Source organism: Homarus americanus, unplaced genomic scaffold (genome assembly GCF_018991925.1).
Source record: "Homarus americanus isolate GMGI-L3 unplaced genomic scaffold, GMGI_Hamer_2.0 scaffold6317, whole genome shotgun sequence".
NCBI classification, from domain to species: Eukaryota; Metazoa; Arthropoda; class Malacostraca; order Decapoda; family Nephropidae; genus Homarus; species Homarus americanus.
In genome coordinates this window covers 18,343,046-18,364,367 of record NW_024730668.1, presented here as the reverse complement: position 1 = coordinate 18,364,367, position 21,322 = coordinate 18,343,046, and the positions used below count along the sequence as shown (strand labels likewise).

The window sequence follows — 21,322 nt, the reverse complement described above, 5'->3', positions numbered from 1 at the left end:
TCTCAAGACACATCACACACCACACACACACATCAAGACACACACACACACACACACACACACACACACACACACACACACACACACACATATAAGCTTACACACATACACACATACATACACACACACACATACTTTACACACACATACTTGCACATATCACATACTTTTACACATTTCCTACACACGTTACTCTGTCAACATCACACACACACACACACACACACACAACACACACACACACACACACACACACACACACACATTGCTAACACACATACACACACACACACACATATACTACATATATACACATACTTACACACATACTACATACATACTACATTATACACACACACATATACATACACATACACACATACTTACACACATACTGCACATATCACATACTTACTACACACTCAACACACACACACACACACACACACATGTATTGTTGGGTGGGATGTGTGGGTGTGTGATGTGTGGTGGAAGTGGGAGGTGATGTGTGTGGTGTTGATGGGGTGTGTGTGATGTGGAGGGTGGGTATGATGTGAGGTGTGTGGATGATGAGGGTGTGGGGATGTGTGAGGGTGTGATGGGGTGTGTGTATGATGTGGGTGTGTGATGTGTGAGGTGTGTGTGGGGTGATGATGGAGGGTGTGTGATGTGGGCTGTGTGATGTGTGGGGTGTGTGATGTGAGGGTGTAAGATGGGTGTGTGATGTGGGACGTGCGGGGGTGCGTGAGTGAGCGGCGTGCGGTTGTGTGGGGGGTGTCGACGGTGGGCGTGTGACGTGGTGGGGCGTGCGACGTGGGTGGCGGCGAGACGTGAGGGTGTGCGACGTGGGGGCGGTGACGTGTGGGGGTGCGGATGCGAGGCGAGGGTGTGTGACGTGACGGGCGTGCGTGAGGGGTGTGTGATGTGTGAGGGTGTGGTGATGCGCGGTGATGTGGGTGTGATGGGGCGGTGATGGGGTGTGAGGGTGATGTGTGGGTGGTGATGTGTGAGGGTGTGGTGATGGGTGAGGGTGATGTGTGAGGGTGATGTGGGTGATGTGGGGATGGGTGATGTGTGGGTGTGATGAAGGGTGACGGTGGGTGATGTGCGAGGGCGTACCACCTGCGTGTGACGTTGAGGGCGTGGTGAGTGCGGAGTGCGGTGATTGTGAGGGTGCGTGATGTGTGTGCAAGTGTGATGAGTGGGGTGTGTGAGTGTATGGAGTGGGTGTGTGATGTGTGGGGGTGATGGGTGTGATGTGTGGGTGTGTGTGAGGGGGTGATGAGGTGATGTGGTGTGTGTGTGGGTGATGGGTGTGGGGTGGTGTTGGAGGGCGTGTGTGGGTGGAGGTGGTGGTGGATGTGTGGGGGTGCTGGAGAGTGTGGGTGGTGCTGGAGTGGTGTGTGGGTGGTGGCTGGAGGGTGTGTGTGGGTGGTGCTGGAGGGCGTGTGGCGGTGTGAGGGTGGGTGGTGTCGAGGGCGTGTGGCGGTGGTTGATGGGCGTGTGGGTGGTGTTGAAATGTGTGGGCGTATGCCGATGTGTGCAGGCGGTGCTGATGGCGTGGCGGTGTCGGAGTGTGGTGGTGCTGGCGGTGGGTGAGGTTGAGGGTGTGTGGGTGGTGGGCGAGGTGTGTGTGGTGGTGTTGAGGATGTGTGGGCGGTGTCGAGGAGGTGGGTGGTGCTGATGAGCGCGGTGGTGTTGTGAGTGGAGTGTGCAGGTTGAGGCGTGTGTGGGCATTGATGGGCGTGGGCGGCGTTGAAGAGCGTGTGTGGTGGCTGGAGGCGTGTGTGGGTGGTGTCAGGGTGTGTGGCGGTGCTGGAGGCGTGGGCGGTGTCGAGGGCGTGCGGTGGGTGGTGCTGATGTGTGTGGGTGGTTGATGGGTGTGTGCGGGCTGGAGGCTGTGTGGCGGTGTGGAGGTGTGTGGGTGGTGTTGAATATGTGTGGGTGGTGCTGGAGGGAGTGTGGTGGTGTTGGAGAGTGTGGGTGGTGCTGAAGGGATGGGTGGGTGGTGCTGATGGGCGTGTGGGTGGTGCTGAGGGGCGTGTGTGGTGGTGTTGGAGGGTGTGTGGGTGGTGTTGAGGGTGTGGGTGGTGTTGAGGGTGTGTGGGTGGTGCTGGAGAGTGTGGGTGGTGCTGGAGGGGTGGTGCTGGGAGGTGTGTGTGGGTGGTGCTGGAGTGTGTGTGGGTGGTGCTGGAGTGCGTGTGGGTGGTGTTGAGGGTGTGTGTGTGGTGGTGCTGGAGTGGGTGTGTGTGGTGCTGGAGGGAGCAGTGTGGCGGTGTGTTGATGATGTGGGCGGTGTTTGGAGGAGCGTGGGTGGAAGTTGAGGGGAGGTGTGGGTGCGGTTGGGAGGGAGGTGTGGGTGGTGCTGGAGGGTGTGTGTGGGTGGTGCTGAAGAGTGTGTGTGGGTGGTGCTGGAGGGGTGTGTGGGTGGCGGCTGGGGGGAGTGTGTGGGTGGTGTTGGAGGAGGGTGGTGTTGGAGGGTGTGTGTGTGTGTGGGTGGTGTTGGAGTGGTGTGTGTGTGTGTGGGGAAGTTGGAGGGTGTGTGTGTGGTGTTGGAGGGCTGTGTGGGTGGTGTTGAGGGTGTGTGTGGGTGGTGTTGGAGGGTGTGGGTGGTGTTTGAGGGTGTGTGGGTGGTGTTGGAGGGAGGTGTGGGTGGTGCTGGAGGGGTGTGTGGGTGGTGCTGGAGGGTGTGTGGGTGGTGTTGGAGGGTGTGTGTGGGAGGTGTTGGAGGGTGTGGTGGTGCTGAGGTGTGGGTGGCATTAGGAGGGTGTGTGTGGGTGGTGTTGATGGAGTGTGGGTGGTGTTGATGGAGTGCGTGGTGGTGTTGATGGTGTGGCGGTGTTGAGGTGTGGGTGGTGTTAGAGTGGCGTGTGTGGGTGGTGTTGAGGGTGTGTGGTGGGTGGTGTTGAAGGCGGTGTGGGTGGTGCTGGAGGCGTGTGTGGGTGGCGTTGGAGTGTGGGTGAAAGCCGAGGTGTGGTGTGTGGCGGTTGATGGGGCGTGTGTGGGTGGTGCTGGAGGGCGTGTGTGGGTGGTGTCTGATGGGTGTGTGGCGGTGCTGATGTGCGTGTGGGTGGCGCTGGAGGGCGGTGTGTGTGGGTGGTGTTGAGGGTGTGTGTGGCAGGCGAGGGCGTGTGTGTGTGGGTGGAGCTGATGGGCGTGTGCGTGTGGGTGGTGTGTGGCGCAGGCTGATGGGCGTGGGTGGTGCTGATGGGTGTGTGTGGTGCTGAGGGTGTGTGTGGCAGGTTGGGAGTGGCGGTGTGGGTGGTGCTGGAGGGAGGTGGGTGAGCGGAGGGTGTGGGTGGTGTTGGAGGGGTGCGTGGGTGGTGCTGGAGGGTGTGTGTGTGGTGCTGGAGGGCGTGTGTGGGCGGTGTGGAGGGCGTGTGGGGCGGTGGGGGGTGTGTGGGGTTGGTGCGGCAGGTGGGTGTGACGGTGTTGAGCTGGTGTGGGGTTGCTGATGTGGGTGTGTGGTGGTGCTGGGACGTGTGTGGGCGTGCAGACGTGTGGGTGGCTGGGCGTGTGTGTGTGGGCGGGTAGGATGTGTGGGTGGCGGTTGTGGTGGAGGCTGATGCGGGTGGTGCCAGACGTGTGGGTGGCGCCAGACGTGTGGGTGGCGCTGGAGGGTGCGTGGCGGTGTTGAGTGGGTGGCGTCAGATGTGTGGGTGTGTGGGGCTAGGCGTGTGTGGGCGGGCGTGGCGATGGGTGGGTCAGTGTGTGGCGATGGCTGGGGTGGCATGTCGTGTGTGGAGGCTGGGCGGGTCGTGGCAGGTGTGGCAGTGTGTGGCATGGGTGTGGGAGGCGGCGTGTGGGCGGAGGCCAGGTGTGGGCGGCTGGGGTGGGTGGGCATGCCAAGTGTGTGGGTGGCTGACAGGCGTGTGGGCGTGTGGCAGGCGTGTGTGGTGATGTGGCAGGTCAGGGTGTGTGGTGGCGCGGGGCGTGTGGTGGCGTTGGGGTGTGTGGAGGGTGTTGGGGCGTGTGTGGGTGGCGTTTGGGGGCGTGGTGGCGGTTGGGGGTGTGTGTGGTTGGTGTTGGGGGTGTGTGGTAGCCGAGTGGGGGTGTGGGTGGTGCCGGAGGGGGTGTGGTGCAGTGCTGGAGGGTGGGCGGTGCCGGAGGGTGTGGGTGGTGCTGGGAGGGGGTGGGTGGTGCTGGAGGCGGTGTTGAGTGTGTGGGCAGGCTGGAGGGGTGTGGGCAGTGTTGAAGCGTGTGGGTGTGCTGGAGGGGTGTGTGGGTGGTGCTGGGAGGGTGTGTGGGTGGGTGGTGTTGGGTGTGTGTGGGTGGTGCTGGAGGGGGAGTGGCGTTGGAGGGTGTGGTGGCTGGAGGTGTGTGGGTGGTGTGGAGGGTGTGTGTGGGTGGTGTTGGAGTGTGGGTGGTGCTGGAGGGTGGGAGGTTGGGTGGTGGGCAGTGGGAGCTGATGTGGGTGTGGGTGTGGGTGGTGCTTGAGGGGTGTGGGTGGCTGGAGGGGTGTGGGTGGTGTTGGAGGTGGTGGTGTGTGTGGCTGAGGGTGGGCGTTGGAGGGTGTGGGTGGTGTGGGGTGGCTGTTGGAGGTGGGTGGTGTTGGAGGGTGTGGTGTGCTGATGGTGTGTGTGGGTGGTGTTGATGGAGTGTGTGGGTGGTGTTGGGGTGTGTGTGTGGGTGGTGTTGGAGGGGGTGTGTGGGTGGTGCTGAGGACGTGTGGGTGGGTGTGGGGTGTGTGTGGGTGGTGGTTGAGGTGTGTGTGGTGGCTAGGGTGTGTGCTGGGGGTGTGTGGCATGGTGGGGGCGTGTGTGGGTGATGAGGAGTGTGTGTGGGGTGAGGGTGGGGGTGCGTATTAGCGTGTGTGTGGGTGGGCGTAGGGTGTGCGGGGCGGTGTCGACGGCTGGGGCGGCGTGCGGGGGTGGCGTGGTGGGGGACGCCTGAATGGGTGGTGCTGGGGGGTGTGTGGTCGGTGTTGGGTGTGTGGGTGGTGTCGAGGGGGTGGGTGGTGTCTGAGGGTGTGCATGTGGGTGGTGCTGGAGGGGTGTGGGTGGTGCTGAGGGGTGGGTGGTGCTGGAGGGTGGTGTTGAGGGGGTGGGTGGCGGTTGTGTGGGTGGTGGTTGAGGGTGTGGGTGGTGCTGATGGGTGTGGGTGGTGCTGGGGCGTGGGTGGGTGGTGTTGGAGGGGGTGTGTGATGGTGGTGGAGGGTGGGGTGGTGCTGGATGGGTGTGGTGGTGCCGGAGGGGCGTGTGGGTGGCGCTGATGGGCGTGGGTGGCGGCTGGAGGGTGTGGGTGGTGCTTGGAGTGACGTGGGTGGCGGGGCGGTGGGTGGTGGTGGATGGTGGGTGTGGGTGGTGCTGGAGGGGTGGTGGGTGGTGCTGGAGGGGGTGTGTGGGTGGTGCTGAGGGCGTGTGGGGTGGTGTTGGAGTGCGTGGGTGGTGTTGGAGGGGTGTGTGGGTGGTGGTGAGGGGTGTGTGGGTGGTGTTGGGGTTGGGGTGGTGCGAGGTGTGTGGGTGGTGGTGATGGTGGTGCTGGGTGGGTGGTGCTGGAGGGTGGGGTGTGGGTGGTGCTGGAGGCGTGGTGGTGTTGGATGGGTGTGGGTGGTGTTGGGGTGTGGGTGGTGCTGGGAGGGTGGGTGGTGGCTGGGAGGATGTGTGGGCAGGCTTGGGTGTGTGGGGTGGTGTTGAGGGTGTGGGTGGTGATGTGTGTGGTGGGGGTGGTGTGGGGCGTGTGGTGTGCTGGACGGGGGTGTGGGTGGTGTTGAGGGTGTGTGGGTGGTGTGGAGGGTGTGTGTGGTGGTGTTGGGGGTGTGTGGTGCGTTGGGGGGTTGTGTGTGTGGTGGTTAGGTGTGTGGGGTGGTGTGAGGTGTGGGTGGTGTTAGGCGTGTGTGGGGTTTTGGGTGGCGTATTGGGGTGTGGGTGGTGTTGGGGTGTGTGTGTGGGTGGTGTTGAGTGTGGGGAGGGGGTGGGTGGGCTGATGGGGTGTGGGCGGGCTGATGGGTGTGTGGGTGGTGCCGGGAGTGGGTGGGTGGCTGGGAGTGGGTGGAGGGTGATGGGCGGTGCTGGAGGGTGGTGTTGGGGTTGTGTGGGTGGTGCTGATGGAGGGTGATGGTGTTGGTGGTAGGGTGGTGGTGGTGTTGGAGGGGTGTGTGGAGGGCGAGTGTGGGAGGTGTGTGTGGGTGGTGGTTGAGGGTGTGTGGTGTTGGAGGGTGGGTGAAGGTGGGTGGTAGCCGAGGGATGTGGGTGTCGGGGGTGTGTGGGTGGTGTTGGCGGGGTGTGGGCAGGTTGAGGGTGGGTGGTGTTGAGGGGTGTGTGGGTGGTGTTGGAGTGGGTGTGTGGGTGTTGGAGGGGGTGTGTGGGTGGTGTTGGAGGGGTGTGTTGGGTGGTTGGAGGGGTGTTGTGGGTGGTGTTGGGGTTGTGTGTGGTGTTGGAGGGGGTGTGTGGGTGTTGGAGGGGTGTGTGGGTGGTGTTGGGGTGTGTGTGGGTGGTGTTGGAGGGGTGTGTGGTGGGTGGAGGGGTGTGTGGGTGGTGTTGGAGGGTGTGTGTGTGGGGTGGTGTTGAAGGGGTGTGTGGGTGGTGTTTGGGGGGTGTGTGGGTGGTGTTGGAGGGGGTGTGTGGGTGGTGTTGGAGGGGATGTGTGGGTGGTGTGGGGTGTGTGGGTGTTGGGGTGTGTGTGGGTGGTGTTGGGGGTGTGTGGGGTGGTGTTGGGGGTGTGTGGTGGTGTTGGATGGGGTGTGGGTGGTGTTGGAGGGTGTGTGTGGGTGGTGTTGGAGGGTGTGTGGTGGTATTCGAGGGGTGTGTTTATGGGTGGTGTTGAAGGGTGTGTGTGTGGGTGGTGTCAGGGTGTGTGTGGGTGGTGTTGGAGGGGATGTGTGAGTGGTGTTGGAGGGTGTGGGTGGTGTTGGAGGATGTGTGTAGTTGGTGTTGGGGTGAGTGGGTCGTGTTGGGGGTGTGTGTCTGTGATGTTGAGGTATGTTCCTCACACACACACACACACCACACAAGAAAAAAAAACGTGGAAATTAAGATAACAAGCATCCAGGTCTTGTTGTGTGACTGCCTGGTGATGAGTTAATGATCAGCTGTTGAGGAGCACTTGGCAACACTGGTGCATGTAACCACTCCATCCCTCTAATCACCCACACCTTTCTGCTTTCTTACTCCATATTTTAAAAATGTTATGTAACATAATACTGAAGGGATACAACTTTTGTCATTTACACTTACACTTATCACAATCTCCCTCAAAAAATATTTTAGCTTTCATCTTTATTCAAGACATCTTCAGGTCATGAGAACCACTAATCCCCCACCCAACAAGGGGTGACCTGACATCCATCTGAAGGTCAGTAATATGAGACCACTAATCCCCCACCCTTCCTCCACATGGCATTGCAACAGGTCAGATCAATTACATGAGACCCACTAATCCCCCACAGCTCCATGCAAGTGGAAAATACCAGTCCTTGCTGTAACACACAGCTTCATTCATGCCTGTATCATGTAGATTTTGTTTTTAAATATATTTATTAAACCAAAATTTTAGATAAACTATTTTGGATTATAATAGTAAGGAAATGGAGTTTCTAACTTAATTAGAACTGCATTTATGGACTCTAGTAATTTAGACTCAAGGAAAACATTCCCTACCACCCAGAAGTATTCTGGGGATGTGGGCTAATGTATGTCTGTGTAAGATGTGTAGTAGGTAGTAGGCAGGTACTGAACAAGGAGGTACTACCGCCTGGGAAGATATTGGAAGCATAATGTATTGTCTAATGGTAGACCCTGCTGCCATATGACATGAAAATTGTGACCAAGTCCCAGGTTGCTAATCTGGCTTTCTGCCTCATTTACACACAATTGCAGTCTCAATTGTTTCTCTTACTATTGACAACACAACATACTGTACATATACAGGGGATACAGTATTGTTTCTCACCTTTGATTTATTTATTTTTTGTTTTATTTCTTTATGGTTCTATATTATTATTATTATTATTATTATTATTATTATTATTATTATTATTATTATTATTATTATTTCATTATTATATTTTTTTGTTTTTTATTATAAATTTTATTTAATGTGGATTATTATTATTACAGGTATTTGTATTTTTATCAACATTTTATTATTTCTATTTTTAAGTTTGTATTTTTTATCATAAATTTTATTTACTATGGATAATTATTATTATTATTACATTTTCGCCCCCAGGCAGTGATGTGGGTCAGTGACCTGTGCCCGGGTGGGTTAATCCCCGTAAAAAAAAAAAAAAACACTCGGAAACTTTTCCCAGTAACCGGAAAGGATTCCGGGGATAAGGAATTATTCCGGGTTTGAGAAAATTTTTTGGTTACCTGGATATCTCTCATGAGAAGTTTCCAAATGTTCTTATATTTGCTTAAATAATGAAGAAAATTTGTTCTGAGAATCTTGCAGCAGCCCTTGTTGTAGTTGAGTTGCCAATTCATTAATATAATGTCTTCAGTATTTAAGCAAATATACAAACATTTGGAAACTTCTCACGATCGTCAATAAAAATGAATAGTTTAAATTATGAAAATTCTACCTTTGGATTGTTTAATATTTATCCTGACAGTGATGCAGCCAAAAATAGATCCACCAATCACAATCGTCTTTACATACAGCCTTCCTTTACCAAGTATTGCCAGTTAAAATTGCAAGTACGAGACCCAGGGTTGGGTCACTGGATCTTTGGCTGACTGTACCTGTACCTTATACTGTATGAATTTCAAAGAGGCTGTGATACTAAAATGCTTTGTATAATTCTGTCTTAGACATAAAGCATGTATCTATAATTGTGTGAGACTGAGTGTATTCAAAAAGTCTGCCTACACACTATACCACTGCCCTCCCCCCTCCCACACACACACACACACACACACTCAAAAACCACTATAGAATCATTATTCAATAATTGTATGACGAAACATACTAAAAAAAAAAAAAAATATATATATATATATATATATATATATATATATATATATATATATATATATATATATATATATATATATATATATATATATATATATATATATATATATATATATATATATATATATATATATATATATAAAATATCCTTGTAAAATAGGGGTGCATCTTATGCGGTGGTGCATCGTATATGCTGGCAAATACGGTACTAGGCATGCCCAGGGGATGGAATGGGGCTACTGAGGTCTTTCCTGACATTATGTGACTTATCTCTCAAGCTTAATACCCCATTACCTGCATCTGCTGCTTGTGAGTGTCTGTTTAGCCATGCTGGGCTTATTATTTATTATCTAATTAATTTATTACACCTCAGTTTCTTCACAAGCCTAGTCACAAGAGACTAATACCGTGGTACTCGTGGTTCGCAGGACACACTGATTTGTGATATGAAGACAATATTGATTTAATTTAAGGACAATGGGAGTTAGCACCCACCAAAGCATAGATAGTGTACAAGAATTAAATCTAAGTTATTACAAATACAGTACAGTAAACCCTTGGACTTTCAGACAATTAAGGGGGAGAGGGTGTCCAGATGTGGCAAATGTTCGGATGAACCGGGGGGACAAATGACCGTTTACTTAGTCTTTTGGAGAAAATTATGATATGTTCCACAGCTACTAAAAGTCAACAGTAATGCTATAAAAGTTATGGAAAAATTATTACAATACTCTAATGTGTGTTACAAATAAAGAAAATATAATATAAAACTATAAAATATAATATAAAATTATAAACAAAGATATTAAGAGCATAGGTGTTTGTGTGGAAAGTGAAAGTGGAGTGACTGATTCGCCATCCAGCCTCGTCTCGTGACGTCACATACAGAGCAGTAGACACACACACACTCACTGTGCCATGTTTTACAACCATTTCTGGAGCATTAATGTTATAAAAGTTGTAGAAGAATCATTAAAATACTCTAATGTAGCTTAGAAATAAATACAATATAATATAAAACTATAAAATAAGAAAAAATAAAGAATATGAGTATGTGAGAGTGGGTGTAAAGTGAGCCACATAATAACTGAGGACGTGCGGAGCTCTCCTTCCCTCAATGTGACGTCATATACACACACATCATTTATAAAGTTTGGTGTTAATAAAGTAAAACCAAAAAATACAGTACTGTATTTTATGGCAGGGAATATTTAGGAAAAAACTTCTGTGCGTATTTTCCTCCTGTAACCATAGTTTCTTAAAAGTTATATATACCAGGAAATGTGAGGAATGAATAAAAATAATACCAATAAATAAGTTACAACAAAAAATACTGTATTGCCAAACCAGTAAATAGAGGCCAAATGAAAAGTTCAACACAATCGCCCTTTGCATACACTCCCTGCTTCTTCATAGTAACAAAGATCAGTTGGGACGGCGATTCCCTAGCAACCCCCCCCCCACCCCCCCCCCACACACACTCTGCGACCATCTTCACCTCCCTCCCTCAGCCAGCTAATTCGTGTGCAAAGAAATGTAAATTCCCTTTGTGTTTGCCCTTAGGACAATTATTTCTTTTACTTTCTTCACAATATGTATGAAGGATGTTGTGGACATGTAACCGAGTAAAAATAAATGAAGAAAGTTAATTATATCGACCCAAAAAGTTAAATATATCGACCCAAAAATACAAGTAGAAAAACAACCATAACACAACAGCTTGGCCCAGCAGATGACACAGACTGGATCCATTTTAGTAGTGGGGGAGTAAACACAGCATACGGACTAAGAGAAAGAGACTGGATAGGAATTTGCCACATCCAGATGTCGGTCCGGACCAACTGAAATCAAGATCTGAGAGGTCCGGAAGTGCGAGAGTTTATTGCAAGTAGGTGATGACATATAGGGCATATAGTGGTTAGTGACTCTCCCTGTGGTAGGGGATCCCTGACAGTGGGACAGTCAAGGCAATAGTGTTGAAGGGTGTTAGCATTGGGGCAGTTTCTTGCAGAGTTAACAGGAAGAGAAGTGCGGGTTATACCCCGCCTCAGATACTTGCCAGATAAGTCTGTATCCTAACTTAATGTGAGCAGAGACAACATTATGTTTGTGGACCATAACTCCACGTCGACGATACTTGTGTGGATAAGGAAGGAAGTGATCATAGTGTTAGATGGATATATTTTCAACCCGTTCAATATCCCTGTGATGGATTGTAGGTCATGCTGGGCTTATATTTAGGTTTAAAAGATCCTGATTAGACAACCATAATTTTGAGAATCAGTTATTGATTAATTTCAACAGAAAAAGTTGCAAGTAAACACGTGTAATGCTGTGTCTTTTATTTTTATCTTTAGTAAACTAGTTTTTTATAATTTACTGCAGATTTATTTTAAATTTGAGACATTAATAATTTTTTTGTTACTTTTTACTTTCAGTACTTGAGTACTTTATGAATGGGATACTTTTTAACTTCTACATAAGTACACTTTTACTTCTACTTGGGTAAAATTTTGACAATATAACAATACTTTTACTTAGGTAACAAAATCTATTACTTTTTACAACTCTGGTCACATAATCCTGAAGAATATTTAAATTTATTCCATTCAAGAAAGAATCAACATAGCTTAGGCTTTCTTTACCTTAACACACCCAAATGAACTGAATTTCCTTTAAAAAGGGTCAAACTGATATTTGCTGTAGGATCTCCATCTTGTATGGTCAAACTCAGCCCTGTTCACCTCCCTTTTTCCTTTATGGAAATTAGAAAAGGAAAGAAACATATTTTTACTGCAATTAATTTATCTGGAAATGGGTACAATGCTACAGTCTCGAGAGCCAATATGGTGCAATGCAGCTGACCCTTCATCATAAAATGAGGCTAAGTGGTCATGTTGTACTTGATCCTATCAAAAGCAAATCCCTTGAGAGTTTCCCTATGATTTTTAATGAAACTCACAACTAAGCACATACCCTGTAAAACCTTTGGTAACAATGGAACAAAGAAGACTGTACTGTACATGTAAAACCCAATAAGCATCATCCAGAAAGAACCCAAAACCATCAACAAAACCTACGGCTTTCATCGCACCATATACAGTGATATCCGCATTAGCCAGAACATTTGGTGCAGAGCACTTCTGGGGATGAGAGATTTCCGGGTAACCATACGACTTTCTCTAACCCAGAAAACCTCCCTATCTCTGGAATCTTTTCCGGTTACTGGGAAAAGTTTCAGTGTCTAAACTAGACATCTTGTGTACACAGACACTAAGACACTTCTCCAGAATGTTTCTGGGTGCTGGGGATGTTTTCCTTAAGTCTAAACTACCGGAGTCCATAAATGCATTTCTAATTAAGTTAGAAACTCCATTTCTTTATTATAATAATCCAGAATAATTTATCTAAAAGTTTGGTAAAATAAATATATTTGAAAATAAAAATCTTTATGATATGGGCATGAATGAAGTTGTGTTACAGCAAAGACTGGTATTTTCCACTCGTGAACCTAACCTGACGCAATTTCAGGTCGAGGTAGGGTGGGGGATTAGTGATCTCATATTACTGACCTTGTAATGGAATGTCAGGTCACCCTTTCTTGACCAGGGGATTAGTGGGTCTCATGACCTAAAGATGTCTTGAATAAACACGAGACGTAAAGTATTTTTAGAGAGATTGTGATAAGTATAAGTATAAATGAGCAAAGTTGTTTCCCTTCAACATAACTTTACGTTACATAACATTTTAAAATATGGAGAGAGAAAGCAGAAAGGTGTGGGTAATTAGAGAGATGGGGTGGAAATGAGTGTTGTCAAGCACTCCTCAACAGCTAATATTTAACTCGCAGTAACACGCGCAAATTTGTCACACAATAATCCTTACTCCTAATGTTTGTTGTCTTAATTCCCGTGTTAGGGGTATGTGAGTGGTGTTGGAGTGTGTGTGTGTGTGTGTGTGATTGTTGGAGTGTGTGTGTGATTGTTGGAGTGTGTGGGTGGTTTTTGGAGTGTGTGGGTGGTTGTTGGAGTGTGTAGGTGGTTGTTGGAGTGTGTGTGTGTGTGTGTAATGTTTGGCTGAAGAGTGTGGGAGTCAACCTTTTGGGGGGGGAGGAGGGAGGGCCGTGCGGTCAGTTTCCTCCCCCCCCCCTCTTCCTCACTCAAGTGTAGCTAATTGTGATAGGGAGATGAATTTGATACCATAATGATCCTTAATAAATTCTCTACGAAACAATTCCAATAAGATATCCTTAAACAAAATATTTATATATGATACAGTGATGGGAATTCCATTCTCTTATAAAAAAAAACGTAAGAAATGTTGATACCAGAGCCGGTAAAACCACTTCTAATTTCGTTAAAAACCATTTTTTATCAAAATAATCCTGAATACTTTATCTAAAAGTTTAGTTTAATAAATATATTTAAAAAAACAAAAGCTCTATATGATACAGGCATGAATAGAGCTGTTACTTTTATCCTCTTCACCACTGATTAGCTCGTCAGTCTCTTGGGCGATCGTCAAGTCTCTGTTACACACTTCACTCAATTGCATGTACTGTAATACATAACTAATCATGTCTTAAAACTTGCGATGAAGTATGGGTAGGAGATTATTGTGTCACGTTACTAACGTGACCTGTTGCAAAGTCAGGTCACCCAGTTTTGAGTGGGGGATTAGTGGGTCTTATGACCGGGAATTTTTTTTAAATTCCGGCTCTAGGAATGATTTTCCAAGCAAATTTAAATTCCGGCCATCAGAGATTTCCGGGTTTGAGGGATTCCGGTTAATGGAGATATTACTGTATCAGCTCACTCTATAATCAACTTGCATGGGACTTGGCATAGTCATTGCAAAACAAATAATCACCTAAAAGATGAACGGAGGTTTGCCTACATCAGCATGTCTGCTGGAATGACACAAACAAACCTTAAAAGTTATAAATTAGGGTAACAATACTCTTGCCTTAAAGCGAGTATGAAGAACTGTGGGAACTCCACAAATTATTGGAAAGGTAAGTAGTATAGCTTCTAGCTTCTTAAGGACAACTTTGCTTCCAACCTCCCTGTTGGTAGGTGATAGTTGTGACAGGAGGGCTGGACTATCATTTGTTTCAAGCTACAATGACTGGAGTTTAGTGACCTAGATCCCCCAATCTAGCTAGCCCTATTATGAAAACACTTGCCGCAGGGCACTAAGCTAGAAATTAACTGTTGACATAAACACTCTAAGTCATGCTTTTCCTCCCATGAAGTTGTTGTTAGTCCTCAGGTGTTAATGTTTTAAACCAAATCAGTGATATCATAATGATCAAATTAGATTGGCATCATTAAATTTGCAAGGTTCTGGCTATTTTTCTGTAAGTATGATGCAACTATATATCATATAAAGCATCACTTATAAAATGTGTCCACTTAGAATTTTTGCTGGTGCTTAATTTATAATTTAATGGTATAAAATATGAAATTGACATACAGTACATACATATATATAATTTGGGACACTAAATTTTTTTGGTGTCATTCACTATTTCTCATTCTATGATGGGATTCTAAAATAAAGTAAAATAAATTCTTAAATGTTTGGTTACAGCGTCAATAGGCATAAGATATGCTCATAGTACAGTGATTACTAAGATAATAGATACTGTACCGGTAAAATATATACCCGGTACATTATAATAGGAAGAGCTATAGAAGTAAGTTTTTCTCTCACGATTTGCAGTTATCAACCATACAGCAGCCATACTTTACTTGATCCATAGTTCAAACTTAAGACACAATGGCCCAACACAGATTTTCACAATTATTGGAACTTTTATTCAACAAAACAGATAATGTCTTACCCTCAGTTCTCATCCTCTTCATCTCGGGAATAATTCCTTCTTCTCTTGATCTCTTGCAGCCTGCTATTGGAATGTGGTTTTGTGAAACACCAGGGTTAATTGTGATATCTTCTCCCATATTACTTTGAATTTTTGAAGTAAAACCATTTGTGCCATTCTGGTTACTTCCACAAGTACTATGACCATTTGTAAACTTTGGCATGTTGCCAGCAGTGTGTCCATTTGCAAATCCAAGAACTGTTCCAATTACATGTCCATTAGTAAATCCAAATGGAATCTTATCTGTATGACCATTTACTGACTGAGACTGCAAACCATTTATGGAGGTCTTAAGCAAGCCAGATTCAGGGCCACTTTTGTGACTGGTGGCAGATCCATTACAGCCTTCATTAACAGGTGTCACATCAGTTTCCATGTCACACTCATCTGATTGCTCATTACAGCCATTTATGAAAACATTTGTTTGGCCATTCACGTGTCCATTACTATGGTTATTTGCTGGCTGGAATCCATAATAGCCATTGGATGAAGTACATGTACCATTGCTAGTGCAACCATTAGTGGAATTAGCATTTCCATTTGTAGTTGTGACAGATGATGACACAGCAGCATTAGTTGTTTGGCCATTGGTTGAGACAGGGATGAGTTTGTTGGTGAAAAGGGCTGACTCAGCACAATGTGGGAAGACTCCACCATTGAGCCCATGAGCTGGAACACTACGTGTGATAGAGTTATTCACATCCGTTGTCACACCTGGAAAACATACATATGTGAGTACTTTTGAGCATAAATGATAGTCAGATAGCATATTTACCAGTCATTTAAAAGGGTGACTTACTGCAGTATTTCCTTTATTTAGCTATGGCCAAGTGTGAAAGTGAGTGTCTTTGGAAGACCCAGCCAAGAGCCTGAGGTTGTGCTCTTAATTTTATAAGAATATAATACTGTACGTCAAAAAGAGTTTTATTTGCTTTTTTTTTGGTGCATACAGCAGCAGAATCATTTTCCCAAAGATTCAGCTAAATGATTAAAGTTATATTCCTATCAGAAAAGAGGAAATAGGTTTATACCTAAAGTCACTTGGTTCTATGATTTACCATCCCAAGTTTATGCATCTCCAGTGATATTTTTAAAGTACTGTTGGTAATGGATCATAGTAAAGGTTTGGCCTAACTAACTACTGGTTGAGCAGGTATATAAACAACCTTTAACTGTTACATGTAATAGGATAATGTTCCTAGTCTCAGATCACAACAGCCTCCAGGTCTTGGTGGACTGTGCCTTGGAAGTTTGGGGATAGAAAATATCATTAGTTAGTTGGCTCTTCCTCTCATATACTGTACACCAATATATAGAGTGGGTGTTGTGTGATGGGGCGGCAGCATGTGCGCATGTAAAACTGTTATATAAATCTTATCATACCTTGTTTGCCTTCCAATTGCAGCAAGTGATTGGCAAGGGCTGTGTAACTGCATGCATTTGCAAGTTGAGCAGCTGTCTGCCCATTGTTGTTGCGGTTTCTGAAAGTACGTCAACCCATTAGTTTAATCATAATAAGGTTATGGGATGTTAATGTATGGTTTGTAAGTACTATATCTTTCTATGAGTAAATAAGATAAACATATTAACACAAGCAAGACGGCTAATGATATGAACAAGGGGCAAAGAGAATAAAGTGAAGACTAATGCACAATCCTAAAACTGTTGTCACTACATAAGTCAGCACAATCATCCACACCCATCACCATTTTCAGGCAAATGCCAATACAGTACTGTACTGTACAAAGTTTTAGTTTCTTAAAACCAGTCTACAGTACAGCTCTGTATCAGGGCTACCCACAGACTCCTGTAGCATGTTATGTGACCATGGCTAATTGTCTACATTATAATATCCTTATAGAAATGAGGAGTTATGTACATATAGTACAGGTTGACAATCCTTTATCCGAAATCCTTGGGGCCAGAGGCATTTCGGTTTTCGGAATTTTTCGGTTTTCAGAATGGTTAGGGTGTTTTTTTTGTTTTGTTTTTTGTATTAGCCCACCCGGGCATAGATCACTGACCCAGATTGGGGCCTGGGGGGCGAAAATATAATAAAAATTATAGTTATAATAATAATAATAATAATAGTAATAATAATAATTCATAGGTCTAGATCGTGTTTCTCACTTTTGATCTTTTTTTCATTCTTGTATTTCTTTAATGTATTATTATTATTTTATTATTACAGTATTATTGTTATTATTATTATTATTATTATTATTATTATTATTATTATTATTATTATTATTAATTTTATTATTATATTTTATTATTATTACAGTATTATTATTATTGTAATCATTATTATTTTATTTTGCTGTATTTTTATTAAAATTTTTATTTACTATGAAAAATTATTATTATTATAATTATAATTACTATTACTATTACATTTTCGTCCCCCAGGCCCCGATGTGGGTCAGTGATCTGTGCCTGGGTGAGCTAATAATCCCTGTAAAAAAAAAAAAAAATGCCCCCACAAAAAACTTTCGGTTTTTAGAGCTTTTCGGTTTTCGGAATTTCGGATAAAGGGTTGTCAACCTGTAAAACCAATACTGTACTTGGTCATTGTAAATATATTCTAAAAACTAAAACAAACATTCATTAAGCTACTTTCCTATTCTAATTACATGCAATAAAGGCATAGCCTGACAAAGCTAAAGGTTCATAAGAGTCCTGGCCCTGACATGGTGCATCCCAGAGTGTTAAGAGAGTTGTGCAACGAGCTTGCTGAGCCCCTGAAGATCCTGTTCTGTAAATTCCTGGATGAGCAAAAGGTCCCCAGTGACTGGAAAATGGCTATAGGAATCCTATATTGAAGAAGGTCGATCGTCACTCCACAGATAATTATAGACCAGTGAGCATGACCAGCATAGTGTGTAAATAATAGAGCATTATAAGAGATGCCATGATGGAACATCTACTGCGAAACAACCTCGTAAGGGATTGCCAACTCGGTTTTATGCCAGGACGCTCCTGCTTAACACAATTACTCAAGGTACTGGATGTTTGGACTCAAATTACGGTATGGAACAGGGCAGTAACATCTACATTATGTACCTTAATTTTGCCAAAGTTTTAGACAGTGTTCCCCATAACGGCTGAGAATTAAACTGGAAGGGTATTGGATTCGGGGAAGTGTCCTAATATGCATTGGAGACTTTCTTCATGATTGCAGGCTTATCTACACCAAGAAGATGCTGGAAGACCAGTTTTTTGAAGTGAGACAGATTGTAAGAGTATGAAAACACAGAAGAAGGCAAAGCATTCCACAGTTGGCTGTGTGAGGAAAGAAGGATGCACTATAACGGGTTATTCTAGTGTGACCGACATCCACAGAGAAACGGTGGGCACCGCAGGCAAGATGTGTGTTACGAGCCCACGGCCTTGCAGGCGGTACACAGGATGCCAAATCCACAGAACATTGCCCGTTAAAATACCTGTAAAAGAGAGAGAGTGAAGCAACATTGCGGCGAAGAGAGATTATCACTAAAGGAGGAGAGTTACTAAGACAAAATGCCTTTGATTCTACCCTATCTAACAGTTGGATAGAAGAGCCACCCCAGATATGAGAGCAGTACTCCAAGTTAGGACGAGTGAATCCCTTATAAACCTGAAGCAATTGTTCAGGAGTGCAGTAGCTACAGCATCTGTACAGCATTCCCAGCTTTCGGGAGGCAGCTTTAACAATGTTGTGGATGTGTGGTTTCCATGACATATTAGACGAAATGGTGAGGCTTAGCATATTTATTTTAGAATGTGGCAGAATGATTGCATCCTGAAATGTGATTGGTGGGAGATCATCTAATTTGGAAAGTGTAATTGGTAAATACTGTGTTTTATTACTTTTGAATTTAACCAAGTTTCTACCTCCCCATTCGGAGATGCTGCACAGATCCTCATTGATAGGTGAAATGATATCGGCTCTAGAAGCAGATCTAGTTTGAGAATTAGGGGGAAGGGGAAAATGTGAAGAAGAAAGAGTAGAATCATCAGCGTAAGTACAGATAGAATTAGTCGTAGTGTGAAGTAAATCATTGATAAAAAGAAGGAAGAGAGTAGGCGAAAGAACAGAACCCTGTGGGACACTACTATTGGTAGAGAAAGAGCGAGAGATCAATCCCTCGACAACAACTGCTATGAATCGGTTCTCAAGGAAGCTAGAATTTAGAGAACAAAGTGGGGGAGAAAAACTATAAGAGGGAAGTTTAGAAAGCAAAGACTTTTGCCATACCCTGTCAAATGCTTTGGAGATGTAGAGGGCCCTGATGAAAGTTTCTCCATAATCCCTAAGAGAGTAGGAGAGCAGATCACCAGTAGATCTTGCCTGGCAAAAGCCATACTGGTGATCCGACAAAAGAGAAAGGCATTCAAGGTGGCGGAGAAAATGAGAGTTTAAAATAGTTTTGAAAATCTTAGAGAGGGATGAAGTGAGGGCAATGGGACGATAGTTAGAGGGATTGGAATGGTCACCCTTCTTCGGGATGGGCTGAACCAAGGCATGCTTCCAAGAAGAAGGAAAAGTGTAGTGATTAATGTTATAAAATCATCATGTGTACCCATGACAAGTGGGGTACCACAGGGCAGTGTACTGGGCACATAGTTGATTGTTTGTTCCATAAATGACATGCTGGAAATTATACACTCTTCCATACAAATGTTTGCGGACATTGCCAAGTTATTCAGGTAAATTAAGCCAAACAGACTGTGAAGAGCTACAGAAAGATCTTTGTGAGCTTCAAGAGTGGTTGAAGAATGCGCTCCTAAGATTCAATGACCAAGGCTGCACCTGGGTCATAACAATGATAAGGAGGCATATCACATGTCCCAACGGGACAAAATACTGCACTAATAGACTGAATGTAAAAAGGACTTGGGTGTGTATGTTGACCATGAACTGAAGCTCTTAGGCCATTGAGAGAAGAAGGTGAATCAAGCAACTAACTATTAGATCTTATAAGAAGGTCGTTCAAATATCTAGACGGTCTGTCCTTCATAACAATCTTCAAGAGTGAGGTGCTTCCCCATATGCAGTACTGTCACTTTTTACTTTTACTTTTATCCTCTTCACCACTCATCGGCTCGTTAGCTGCTTGGGCGATCGGTCACGTCTGTTACACACTGTTGGCAAGTACTGGGCATGCACCGGCTCCTGAATGTACCTGAACCTGCCCCAGTGTTGGTCAAGTCTGGTCTTGAAAGAGCTCACACTCGGTGCCGTCACAACACTTTCTGGCAGATTGTTCCCCCAAGATATTCAAGCGACTGCCAGTTCATTGAAACTGTCCAATGGAGGGCCACCAGACATGTGCTTGCACTATGGCACCTCAGTTATCCAGAGAGATTAGAGCGCCTACAACTGCCTAGCTTTTACTGCAGACGGGAAATGAGTGACCTAATTGAGGTGTATAAACATCACAGAGGGCACTACTTAGTCGAGTGTCCATACATGGCACTGGCGGATGCCCACCCCACAAAGGTTCACAGCTCAAGGTTGAAGAAGTCTCAAGTCCAGAAAACTGTGAGGGCAAACTTTTTCGGAGTGAGGGTTGTAAACTCTTGGAACAATTTACCAGAGAGTGTTATGACAGCACTGAGTGTGAGCTCTTTCAAGACCAGACTTGACCAACACTGGGGCAGGTACAGATACATTCAAGAGCCATTGCATGCCCATTACTTACCAAAAGTGTGTACTTTTAATTTTTTACTTTTATCCTCTTCACCACTGATCGGCTCGTTAGCTGCTTGGGCGATCAGTCACGTCTCTGATTACTTTTCCTATTCATTTATACTCTTCACCAAAAGATAGGATCGCTAGCCGCCCGGGCGATCGGTCACGTCTCTGTCACGCACTGTTGGCAAATACTGGGCATGCACCGGCTCCTGAATGTACCTGAACCCGCTCCAGTGTTGGTCAAGTCTTGTCTTGAAAGAGCTCACACTCGGTGCCGTCACAACACTCTCTGGTAAATTGTTCCAAGAGTTTACAACCCTCACTCCAAAAAAGTTTGCCCTCACAGTTTTCTGGACTTGCGACTTCTTCAAGTAAGGACACTCGACTGAGTAGTGCCCCTTGAGATGCTTATACTCCTCAACTAGGTCACCGCTTGCCCATATTTACTATAAGCTAGGCAAGTTCAGGCTCTCCAATCTCTCAGGGTAGCTGAGGTGCCAAAGTGCAAGCACCAGTCTGGTGGCCCTCCTTTGAACATTTTCAACCAACTGACAGTCCCTAGCATATCTCGGGGACCAGACGGGGTGACAGTACTCCAGATGGGGAAGCACTTCACTCTTGAAGATCGTTACGAGGGACGGACCGTCTAGATATCTGAACGACCTTCTTATGAGACCCAATAATTTATTTGCCTGATTTACCTTCTTCTCGCAATGGCCCGAGAACTTCAGCTCATTGTCAACATACACACCAAGGTCCTTCTCACATTCAGTCTCATCTAGTGCAGTTTCTTCATCCCGTTGGGACATATGATACTCCTCTTTATCGTTGGTACGCCCCACGTG

General features: G+C 46.0%; 1 protein-coding gene across 7 annotated transcripts in view; it reads right to left on the bottom strand.

Moving 5' to 3' along the window:
- The window catches only part of LOC121867260 (ankyrin repeat domain-containing protein 10-like), a 197,253-nt gene that overhangs the window by 106,149 nt on the left and 69,782 nt on the right, over positions 1–21,322 (bottom strand). For all 7 annotated transcript variants that reach the window (XR_006089102.1, XR_006089103.1, XR_006089104.1 and 4 more), the window contains exons 4-5: positions 16,184–16,281; positions 14,762–15,514 (exon numbers count right to left, since the gene is read on the bottom strand). Coding sequence is in view for 4 of the 7 variants with exons in the window: in XM_042367120.1 (XP_042223054.1) it covers positions 14,762–15,514; positions 16,184–16,281 (851 nt within the window). In the remaining 3 variants the exon portion in view is untranslated. The remainder of the gene's footprint in view (positions 1–14,761; positions 15,515–16,183; positions 16,282–21,322) is intronic.